This window comes from Micromys minutus (genome assembly GCF_963924665.1).
Source record: "Micromys minutus genome assembly, chromosome: 1".
In the NCBI taxonomy this organism is placed as follows: domain Eukaryota; kingdom Metazoa; phylum Chordata; class Mammalia; order Rodentia; family Muridae; genus Micromys; species Micromys minutus.
The window spans coordinates 180318232-180331193 of record NC_137969.1 but is presented as its reverse complement, the minus strand read 5'-3'; the positions used below and the strand labels follow the sequence as shown (position 1 = coordinate 180331193).

General features: G+C 38.1%; 1 protein-coding gene across 1 annotated transcript in view; it reads left to right on the top strand.

Moving 5' to 3' along the window:
* HDAC9 (histone deacetylase 9) overlaps nucleotides 1-12962 on the top strand; it is a gene marked incomplete at its 3' end in the record, with an annotated part of 448608 nt that overhangs the window by 142945 nt on the left and 292701 nt on the right. Inside the window, exon 12 of the mRNA XM_080912023.1 lies at nucleotides 6628-6888. Within this exon, the coding sequence (XP_080768149.1) occupies nucleotides 6628-6888 (261 nt within the window). The remainder of the gene's footprint in view (nucleotides 1-6627; nucleotides 6889-12962) is intronic.

Below are 12962 nucleotides of genomic sequence, written 5' to 3'. Positions count from 1 at the left end.
GACACTTAATCAAGTCAACAGTGAACTAATATTTAGAGACACTGTTGTCTTGTTCTTTAATTCTTGTTCCACAGATTCCACTGGGATGCACAGAAACGAAAACAGCAGGGTGTCTTCTGGATGGAGGCTGGAGTGCTTCTAAGCACACCTCTTGATTTGAAAGTCCTCCAAATTCTGCATGTTGTTTTTGAGAACAGTTAGTACCTACCTCATCTATTTGTGAATTGAGACAGAATTGTTTCATTATTTTTAAGTCTAGTTTCCTTGGAGCTTAAGGGAAAGGTCTCATTTTCTAAAAGGAGAATATTGCATTTATTAAAAAGAAAAGGGAATAAACAAGACAGACTTGCATAGTTGCCTGAGTAGAATCTGTCTTAAAATTTGAGAGAGAATTTTTTTAAACAGTGATGAACTGATTGAGGGGGGCTTTGCAGAACAGCTTAATTAGGACCCCCATATTTATGGGCGACTCCACAATGTCAGGAAATCATTCCTAATAAAAATAGTTTTCTTTTTTGGATACCATTGTTAATTAATGGTTCATAAATGAAGGGGTTTGTGGGGAGCAAGTGAAGGATTTTGTGGGAAATATTTAAATTTAAATTTCAGCTATTATAATGAAAATCACTTATGCTTACTCGTGGTACCAAGCAATGAGCTTAATGTGCTAATATGTTAAACTTTGCAATACAACTTCAAAACAGTATTTAATTGATTCACTTGGTGTATCAATAGGATATATGGTTTTATCATGAACTGTAAAACACCCAAGATTATTGCCTCTAACCGTAGGAGGTATAGATAAGAATTGGAGTTTAGTTGAATTCCTTACTTGAAGACCAGGAATTTGGACCATTTGGCATAATACCTGACAGATCTTCTTGTAAGCATGTGTTTGTGAATAGGTGACCTCACGCCCAAAATGGTCATTCGCTGCCTGTGCCCTTCTCACTGTCTGCACAATGGCAGTGAAATAGTGTAAAGACTTAGGGGCACAATGACAGATGAGGAAGAGGCAGATTAAAGGGAGAGGAGAAGCTACAGGCCTCCTTCATCTCAGCTGGAGGACCCACAATGACTCACCTGGTGTCAAATGGACAACACCCAGTGTTTTACAGATGGGAGCTCAGCAGAGATTCAAACAGGCTTGCACATTTATCTGTCACACAGATGTTTCATCTCGTCCTTTCTAGCCAGCAAGGCAACAGGCTGACTTTGCTGGGGGATCACCTCCAGATGTTCAGCCACAGGGAGACCCTGCCACCCCACTGAGAGTAAGCCAACATCTTGCCACATCTGTGGCCACTCAGCAGCAGTGCAAATTAGAAAAGGGTTGGCTGTAGCATCTTTGTAATGGTTGTGCCTGGAGTTCAAAAACACATAGAAAAACAACATAATCCGAATACTTACAAATAGTACCGAGTAACTTCTCATTTTAAAAAATCTGAAATAAGTCAAACCTGGCAGGCAGAATTTCTCTGTGACTTTTGTTTGTAGATTTTCCTTGAAGATGTTAATTGCTAATTTTTCCACGCTGGCAAATGGGAGTTTTTAAATGAAAACAGCGTTAGTGAAGTACCTAAAATAAAATGAGAAGTGAAAGTTAACCCCCTCTGTGCATATACATCTTGTGAAACTGGCTTGGAGTTGTCGCATTTATTTGATTATATGATGTGAATCTTCACAGGGAGCATCCTTTTTCCCCAGAAGATGAAAAACTGGAAGGTTTTTATTCTGTACAGAGTACTTTAATCAAAGTGTGAGGGGAAAATTATGAATGTGTTGTTATTAAGCATTACATGTTCAAATATTTGCTGTACTTCAGGTAGATGCCATGGAATGTTAGAGTTACTTGGATATAAAACACAAATCCAGTTTGAGCTCTTGTGATATGTGAATTTCAGTAGGAGCACAAATAACCGAAACTATAAACAAAATAACATCAGGATGCCAGATAATAATCTGGGCTACAAATAAAAACATGTTAGCAAAATGGTGAAATAAATTCTGTAAGGAACTAGCACAGGCACATAGTTGCAAGGAAATGAAAAGCCCAGTTTGTCAGTGTCTCATGCAAAAGCCAGCATTTCACATTAACAAGGCGAGCAGAGGCCAGGGTATCTGGAGCACATAAATGGTAGGTTCTAGTACACTGCAAGAAATAAGCTGGGCCAGGTCATAGAACACTTGTGGACCATGCTGAGAGATTTGGATGTTATTGGGAAAGTATCAGGAAGCTGTCTGATGGCTGTCTGTTGAGAACTGATGTCACCTAACAGAGTGAAGTGATCACTGAAGCTGCCATGTTGAAAGGACTCAGAGCATCTAGTGGAACCCCAGAATTGTGAGTCTTGTAGCCCAGGGAAAAAGTTTGATGGTGCTTGGGACTAGAGGAGTATGGTATGAATGAAGAATGATATCAGCACACATACAAGCTGCACTTCCAGGTTGCTGTGGCCTTGCTGGCTGATGCAGTGGATTCCAAGTGGGACAAGGATCAAGTTTAGACTTGTGGGTCACAGAGTGCAGTGTTGATACTAACCTAGTGGGAAGCTTGGGAAAAAAGCAAGATTCCAGTCGATGGAATAGAGATTATCTCTGTGCTATTCAAGGTGTATGATACATTTGAGATACTTTATAGCTCAGCATTTTTGGTAATGTGTTAAATATGCAAGTTTGGAGCTCACTAGAGCAATTGGAATTGTTTAAACTACTCAATTGCCATCACAATATGACATTTAGAAGATAAGGCAGAGGGGAAATGATATAAAATGTTCTCTTTTTAAAAAGAGTCACGCATTCACATTTTGTTTTCACGAGATGATGACTTGGTTTCCTTTGAATTGAGATCACTTGTCCATAAAATAAGAGGTTTAGGATGGGATTAGAGATTTTCAACTCCAACATTTCATACCTATATGGTTTCCACCCGTAAACCACTCTTCTCTCTTTAAACATTCCTTTTACAAACCTTGTGGAATTCTGTTCTTAGAAAGAGACTATTTGCCATACTCTTTATGACCAAGTAAAGGTAACATCATTCTTTAGGATTCTCTTCCTGCTAATACCTCAGAAATAGAGGTAAAGCCAGGGAACTCACTGCAACAGTGGCATTATTTCTCCTGCAATATCCCGTCTGAATCTGTGTCAGTAAATGTGTCAATGTTGAACCAATTGGATCCAGGGACTAGATGAGGCGATCTCTGGGTATTTTCGTGAACTCAGAAACACTCTTAAGGTCGAATTTCAGGAAGTTTCCTGTTTAAAGCACATATTTGTTCTAGGATCGAATCTGAGTTGACTTTGACATGGTTACCATTGACGAGAAATCCTATTCTGGTTAAATAGTACTGTGGGTCAACACTAGAGAGCACAGTCTCCTCCAACCCTGGGTAGTGCTATTAGCATGCTGTGTGACTCTATCATTCTCCCCTCCCTGATACCACTCCGTACCAGGTTAAGTATGGAGGATGGGGGAGAGGGCAGGCTGTAGAGAGATGGCACAGCGGCTGAGAGCACTAGCTATGCTTCCAAAGCACCTCAGCTTCGAATCCCAGGACTCTTGTCCACTTTGCCTTCACTGTGCCGTGCCTGGCCACCTCACACACATCTGTTTCTCTACTTCCAAAAGGTCCAACCCAATGTACTCCCCTGTCACCTATATACAAGGCATACCAGAATCAAACACACACACACACACACACATCATGAATAAAAGTTTAAAAATAACTCTTTTCATGTAATGCCCACCTGAATTTTCCACTGGGCTGTTACTTACTGAATATGACAAGAAAGTTTCGGTTTAAATGGTGTGCATGGAAATCTGATTAACATCAATTTTAAAGTGACTGAAGAAGGAGGAGTGGATGCAGAGAGTGGGGGTTCTGGTATGGGGTGAAGGAAGAAATATAACGGTGGAAGAGAAGGATTTTCTTCCAGATGCATGTTGTTCCTGAAAACATAAAGGTGAGAATAGCCCCGAAGAGAGGAGAAATTCATAATGTTAGAATGGAAGATAGTGGAAGATGTTGGGATTCACTGTACCAGCCAAAAGAGTTTTGTCCCAGCCTATAGACAGTCCTGAGATAGTCTTTGATGCTTGTATTAATGTGGATGTATGTGTATGTGTGTGTTGTGTGTATGTGTGTAGCATAACAATCAAGTGTACCATCAGGAAGAGACAAAAAAGATCTGAGAAGAGAGAGAGGGACTAAGGGTTAGGTGATTTGTCCAGGGAGAAAAAGACCCCCAGGCTCTGCTTCAGAATGGCAATGGGGTATTGTTTTATGTGCAGAAGAAAACACCAAACACAGCACATGTCCAGTTCAGCCTGAATAAAGAGAGCATGGTAGCCAAAAGTACAAGCTGGATTTGGTCCTGCAAGGAGGGAAGCAAACAGCTGAGGGGAAGAAAGGGCCATGGAAATATGCTTCAGAGGAAACAGGAGTTGTTATGGAGTGTCTCCTATGAGAACATTCTGCAAACCACCCATGAGAAAGGAGTGGACCCAGAAGGCTGCTCAGAGTTTAGAGTTGGCCTCCATTAAGCAGGGACCTCTGCCACAGTTTCTCAGGAGCAGTGGACTGTCTGGCCAGCCTCTTACACATTGCTGTCAGGCTATTGCTTCTGTTCTTGGTCACATAGCCCACACCTTTGTTCGTACCTGCTATCTCCACGAAGCTGTGGCTGGCAGAATTGTTTGAACACCTGTCTGAGGTTCAGTTGGACTAGTGTCCCTGAGCCTCCCTTTCAGCATTTTCTGACAAGCCAGGGCCCCCCACTCACTTTTCCAGTGAAACTGTGGTGTCATAGGGGAATTTACCAAGATTCATTGAACTTTTGTTAAGAAAAAAAATACATCAGTTATCTTCTTGTGAATATTTTCTTTGAGGGCCCTTGACCTTTCTTGTCCTTTGCCCGAGTCAGTCTTTTTTCCTCACAAAGCTCCTCTCACATAGCCTGGCAAGCAAGAAGAAACACAACAGAGCTGCCCAGTGACCCTTCTCTGAAGAATATGCAATGTTTTTCTTAAAGTAAGAATTTTCATTTTATCCCTCTCACTTTCTATTGTCCTGCATGTTCTTGTCCCCAAAACTGAAGGACATGTGTTCCCACAGTTGCATACCTGGAATTTAGAACGACTGTGGTGCTTTTCTTTCGAACTCCCCAGCAGTGTGCAAACACTTACGTGTTTAAGACTGGAATTACCAATTAGTGGTCCCAGCTAGGACAATTGTGCAGAAAATAGTTTTCCAAAATGCACTTAAAGATGTTGTAAGCACAATGAGAGGAATTTCCCCCTATGATGCCAGCCCAGAAATAATAGTAATTGAATGGAAATTTATATTAAAATTTTCTTTCTTTTAAGGAAATGATATAGCTTTTAATTGGTATGTATTTTCTGTTCTTGATCATCTCTAACTAGATTGGGGATATTTGGGTCTTATTCTGCTATAGTTCATGACTGTAGTTCACGACTATGCGTTCTCATTCCCCATCAAAAAATAAAGTATGTGCTGTGCCACTTTCTCCAAAATCTTCTTAGTTCATTTTCCTCCTTTTCAGCCTTCATCCCAAACACAACACCTTCCCGGCAAGTTTTTCACTCCATTTCACCCCACCCTGTGACTGCTTGTGTATTCAGGGTGCTATTATAACACCCAGAGGTTATTTTTTTTCCTTTAAAGTTCTTGTTACATATAAAAATGTATACTGTTTGATATATAAAAACGAGGGGAAATGCAACTTCCTGATTGCTTTGTAACACTAAAGCCCGGGTTTATAGAAGGCATGGCCTACCCATTTTTTAGTCATTAGCAGTGTCTTGAAGCTAATTGGCACTACATAAACAATTGTTGAAAAAAATTAATGAAAATTCCCAGTTTACATTCCTCCAGTTAAATTTAAGGGATGTATCACCATGTTCAGGGCTACTCAAGATTGACCACACAACATCTAAAAGGATGCCCTTCAACGGTTTGCTAATTTTGTAATCATACATTAAAACGTATTTATTTTTTTTAAACCCAGTTCGGTATGTATGTGAGATGAACTTAACTTTTTATACAGATAATTTGTAGGACTAGTTCCATGAACACATTAAAAGTGCACTGCTGACCATACTGACTGGCAAACAGGACACACATATATTGACTAACCCCTGGCTCCAACCAGCCTTGAAAGCACAGATTGCAATCTATATGGTCAATGGGATCATTGTGAAATAAAATAAAACAGAACAGTCCACTGTCCTATTGACAACCTATGAATATTCACATCCATTCTTTAACCTTGATTCTGTGATTTTTTTTCTATAAATTTAGTTATATCATCAGTGACCGTGAACATTTGTTGAAATGTGAGTGTGAGGACACTAACTCCATCATCCTTTCTGGGAAAAGGATTATTCAAGGGTTTATTTGTATTTAGGAGGCCTATTGTGAAATATGTCCTTGTGGAACAAAAAGGTTTCACAGAATCTGTGGATATGGTTTATTTGCCCTTTTCTCCCAATGTTTCTGGCAGGCATTTTCTAACACGAGTTGAGTTATTAAAAATTGAGAGTATGACTTGAATGTGTTGCATCAAGAGCTATTGACTTCTGAACTCCTGAACGCTCTCTTTTAGCTGCTATCGAAATCTATTGAACAACTGAAGCAACCAGGCAGCCATCTTGAAGAAGCAGAGGAAGAGCTGCAGGGGGACCAATCTATGGAAGACAGAGAAATCTCTAAGGACAACAGCACTAGGAGTGACAGCAGTGCTTGTGTGGAGGACACACTGGGACAAGTTGGGGCTGTGAAGGTCAAGGAGGAGCCCGTGGACAGCGATGAAGATGCTCAGATACAGGAAATGGAATGTGGGGAGCAGGCTGCTTTTATGCAACAGGTAATAGGCAAAGATTTAGCTCCAGGATTTGTAATTAAAGTCATTATTTGAATATAAAATAAGTTTCAGATTTTGGTAAATAGTTATTATTTCCTATCAGCTTGTGTCTCTGATTTTAGTGATTAAGAATTCTAAAACAGGTAAAATGAATTTTTTTATATATATAAAGTATTGCTCTATACTGATCTCTGAATGGGTATTAGGGTTTCATTGAACCTTCATTGGTAAGAAAATGCCTGTTACACTAAAAACTATGCTATATAATACCTAAGTAATCAAGAGGCTTTAAGTCCACCCCAAAGTCTGGTACAGCACTTACTTCTAGAGAAAACAAACTCACTCTTGTTTGTAGATTTACCTGCTGAGGTCTGTGAGTACAAAATATAGTCTCCCAACCTGGTTAATGAAGCATTCTATTAGATTTGATTTTTTTAACATATAGATCTCAGTTTTCATATGATTGTACATAATGTATCATATTACAGTGTTGAACATTGGAGGTAGTCTGCCCCGCCCCCTTTTCCTCTCCTTTTTTTTTTCTATTTTTTTCCTTTTTTTTCTTTTGTTTTTTATATTTGGGTAAGTGCTAATGTTGTGGTTACCATGCCAGTAGCTAGGCTATTGTGTAGATTAGAACAGAAAATCTTACCAGTTCTGGAGGTTTTATGTAGAGATGCAAACTGAAGTTCTGTTGTGAACACAACATTATGTCCGATACAGCGCTGCACAGTTTACTTAAACCTTCTGCCATTTGCTGACATTATGTACTGGAAAAGATCAAATGGAGCTGATGCAGATGTTGATGAGAAAGAATGAACAGTGTGGTGGTCCAATCAGACGCTGTGATGTATAGACTGCTGCAGAAAGCATAGTATGACTACCACCTGCTGTCAAATTAAACCCAGTTTTATAAGAGGGTGACTCACAATTATACCTGATAGCTTTAGAATCTCTTACATAGAGTTCCATGGCAAACATCATACTGTTTTAGCAAATAAAAGTTGGATTTCACAGAATAATCTGCTTGTATATAATGCACCTCCGGAAGGACTATGTCCTCCCTCCGATGCTCTACAGATACAAACAACCTTGAGGGCAGCAAAGATAGTTTCTTTGAGTCAGTTCATTGTGAGGTTCCTGCTGTTCTGCAGAAAAGCAGTTCTGTGGTGGGACAGGAATGCTTTGTGGAAACAGGAAGTCCAAGTGATTCATGTAGGGGGCATGTAAGAGAAAGAATCCAACCATAGTGTTCTAGTCTTTCTGTATTTCAAGGGTGTTCTATGAACTGATTTGTTGTCTAAGAAAATCACACCATGAGCAGGGAAACCCTTACGGAAGCTATTCTCTGGAACATTTCCTTAATAGTCCCTTTTGGTATGTTTGCCTCGTTTTACAGGTTTACTTTTGTTAAGCTAGTTAAACATGCACTGTATTAAGACACATTTAATATGGATAATCCAAATTGACCTAGAATCTTCATGAGTTTTTTCTCTATTAAAATATTTATATTTCATGATCCATGGTATTTTAAGGTGTGGTATCCTGTTTCAGGGAGACACAGCACTCTGCCAAATACAGATGCTGTTCAACTGTATGTTATTGGCACGTGTTGTTTACATTTTGCTGTGACATTTAAAACTATTTCTTTTAAAATGTTCCTGCTAAAGATACATTATCCTTTTTTAAAAAGTCTCCATTTGAATTAAATTAACATAACTAGAGTTAGAAAGTTAAAAGTTTTTCCACATAATGAAAGTCCTTCTGATAATCCAACACATAGTTAGTTCTAATAGGCAACTCTCCCTACCTCCCCTATGTTTGGGTTAACATATTCCTTCATATTAAAATGACTTTTGTCAGTTGTTTTGCATTAAAAATATGGCATGCCTAAGATAAAATTGTATATTTTTCCATCTCATAAATATTCATTTTCTTCAAATTCTTTTTTCAATCTCATAAAAAAGGGATAGTGCATCTTTTAAAATACATTTTATTTGGGGAGGAACATGTGGCTGAGCAGACTTTTGTATAATATTACTTCAAAGATATGTGATCACAAACAACAAAAAAACTATTTTTTATAATGTCATTTAAGAGAACTTCATCAGTATATTTGGTGGACGTTAATTGTTTGAATTTGATAGTCTTTGAATTTAGTCAAGAAACTACCTGGAACCAGTAAAAAGAAAAGCTGGACGTAATTAACCTTAGAATTAACTAATCAATGTCTTCTAAGATCTACTGTATTTATTATGATTTACACCCTTGGAGGTGATCTCTTGTTTTGTGTTGTAAATATATTGTTTGTATGTTTCCCTTCTTGCCTTCTGTTATAAGTCTCTTCCTTTCTCAAATAAAGTTTTTTTAAAAGATCCCTTTTCATACATTTGGCTTTGTGTAAACTTGATATATTTAATAGAATTTGCAACCTGTGCATTAGATCACATATACAAAAATTATTTCATTTTTTTGTTGAAACAAGAAAATGTAGATATTTTAAACAGTTGCTTCTAATGCTATTGAAAATAACACGTTCAACAATAACTATATTCAACTATTTCTATCAGTTATTATCAGCCAGCAAACATGTAAAATCGGTTGCATGCTCCATTTTTTAGTGTGGCCTTGTAAAGATGTGTTATCCTCATTGGTATTTAAATTAAAATGTCATCCTCTAAATATAAAAAATATAAATAGTCCCTACTGCTATTCAACTTAAAAATTATTTTAAAACTTTAACATGAACTGGCAAGAGCTCAGCATTAGCTACAGACATCTGTCACCAAGCCTGACAGCATGAGTTCAATTCCCAGGTCCCACAGAGTGGAAGGATAGAACTGCCTTCCTCTGATTGTCCTGGACTATATACGAGCTGTGGCATATACACACACAAACACACACACACACACACACACACACACACACACACACACACACACATATGCACACACACACATAAATATAATTAATTTTTAAATAACCTAACCATACTCCCTTGAATAACACACTGCATTAAAATGAATCTTTTTTACAAGGAGATTCTGAACCACAAACAAAAGTGACAGTGAGCACATTTAAAGAGAAAAAGAGTAAGTCTATGAACTCTTCATATATGATGGTAGTTATAGGAATGCTGTGTGATAATAGAGACAGATAAGGAAACCTTGAGTGTGCTCCAAGGTTTAGCTTCCACTTCCAATCTATTGCCAACAAAACTCCCCCATCAGAACTTCATAATGCATTACTATGTGTGTGACTAAAAGAGTTAAATGTGTTTCTTTTTCATGGGCCCTGGTTCATTTAACTTACTCATGGTATCATGCAAGTAGCTTCCCGTAAGTCAGAACAGTATGCAGTTATTATTATTATTATTATTATTATTATTATTATTATTATTATTATTATTATTATTATTATTATTATATTACATGAGGTATTATCATTCTCTCACCATTGGGGGAGGTGGCAACTGAGACATAGATTTCTACTTTTCACAGAAAGCAAAGCAGTAGTCTTTAAGAATTTTTATATTCACTACACCTGTGCTTGCAAAAAGGTGTGAGAGAATTCAAGTACAATGTATTTCTCGATCTAGTGCCTTATTCATGTAGAGATGAATAGTAGAGTAACTTTTAAATTATGTCTTTTGTCCAATAATTGGAGCATCCTGTTTTAAATGTCTGAGTATGGAGGAAAACGGGTATACAGCTGGGGATTAAATGATCCAGGTCTGCAAGTGTAACCTCCTCGAGGTATAAAGGGACAGAGATTATATCACTCACTTCATCATTAACATTCCCACACCCAGTTTAAAGAGGAAAGAACATGTACAATGGACCAAAGGATGTAGAGGAATAGTAGGAAAACTGGAAATGCACCTTTTGTGTCAAGCTAAGACTACACATAATATTTAAAGTGTTTCTATTCGTATGGTTGTGTTCCTGGCATAAGACCTTTCTGGAGTCCTGGAAACAGTATAGACTATGCAATGATTTGTATCTCACTTATAATATTAATTTTACTTTTAACAATGGCAAACCTTAAAAAATGAACTAAGTATAGTTTCAAGCACCTTAACTCTTAACCTCTTAATTCACCTGTACCTATCACGTTCACTCCTTACGCTGGGCGTTGCACAGCCCACCAGAGCACAGGGAGTGAAGCCAACCTCACTACCTTCCTGACAGTGACAGTCCACCTAGAACTGTGAACACAGGTGCTTTGGCACCGGAGTCCTCAGTCCTGACTCCTGTGCTGTGTGTGCTGTGTGTGCAGTCCTCCTTTTTAATATCCAGATGCTTCCTCCCATCTACCTCATCCAGCTGTTCTTAGTCTTTTCTCCCTTCAAGTAAATTTCTCCTTTTCTACCAACCTTAAATGACTTGAATCATTTCTTTAAGACATTTCTATAAATGACAAATGTAAAATTATTTTCCATTATTCATAAGAAAGAGTTTTGTGAGCAGCCTTATTCTTCCAGCCAAAGTGCAGTCCAATGCATAAACAGGATACCATCCCTGCACTGACAAATAGTTTGTCCAAAATTGGTCCATATAAAATGCAAAAGAAGTAAATGGGGTGATTTAGAGGATTCTAGACTCCAAGAGGTTTGTATAGTTCAAAGGTACATAAATATCTTTTTGAGGGAAGCTTAGACTCTGATGACACACACCGATTTGGGTCTTATACCAACGTATCATGTTCTGAATTTACATGAGTCATGCATGCATTTGGGGACAGTTAATTCCCAATAAATTTTGAGCATAGTAGAGAACCTTGACTATTTCCTAATACATGATCTAATTGGTCATGACTTTAACCACAGATCTTCTGATTCTTGGGATAGTTCTCAGAATTATCTCATGTATTTCTCTCATTGTCCTCTGCCATATAAATCAGTTGTAGGTGGTACGTCTGCTGTAAGAATCAGTGCTCCTATTCTACACTATGATGAATAATGTTTGCCCTTTTATCTGTGATAATTTAAATAATGTATTAGCTGTTCTCTATAGCTTTATGCAGCCGTAACTTATCAGATTTGATTTGCTAGAGTGGACATTTCATATCTATGAGCTCAGACACTGTATGTCCTTCTGTCCCCAGCGTCTTCCTTTTGATATAATGTTTCAGGGACAAAAACTAATGAGTTACTGATGAGAACTTCAGGGATGGAAATGATTTGTGAAAGGAAATAAGTCAGAAAGGAAAGACCACACAGTGACTGAGTTTCTTGTTCTAAAATACTGGCATTTCTCAGTAGCTACTTACTTACTGACCCGCAGTAATATTTCATTACTTAAGCTGTATGCCATACAATTTGCCAATCATCAGGTGTTGTACGCTGGATTGTTTCTACTGATAATGATACTATGAACATTCATATACAACTTTTGTTTCTCTGCTAACATATACTTTTAATTGTCTCCAGTAATTTCAGAGTGACTTAGCAACTTTACATATCACAGGAATAACAATCTTTTTTTTCTATACCTAAGCCTCCCTCCCTCCCTCCCTCCCTCTCTCCCTCTCTCTCTCTCTCTCTCTCTCTCTCTCTCTCTCTCTCTCTCTCTCTCTCACACACACACACACACACACATACACACATAGACCCTAATATTGTACTTTATATCTCTTGTCCTTGTTCATTAAGGCACAGCCATCTACTGGATCTGACTCACTAAGTAGCCTAGGTAGACTAGCCAGAGAGCCCCAGAATGCCTCCTGTCTTTGCCAGACCATTGTGGAGATAAAATGTGTATGCAACTATACATCGATTTATTCCTGTGGGTTCAGGCATATAATTTAGCTCCACATGTTTTCTGTGGACACACTTTACCATTTGAGCTCTCATCCCAGCCCCCATTTTCCCATGTTTGTTTCTTAAGGCAGCAATGATTACTGCTTGCAAGTGCATTGTTTTTGAATTGAGTTATACTTCATTGTGGATTAATGATCATAAACAACTTTTCATTTGCTGATTTCCCATTTGAGCTTCTCTTCAGAAAATGCCTATTACACATTTCACACTTTAAAATCTCCTTTTTATTATTGAGCTCTGAGGTTTAATAAATGCA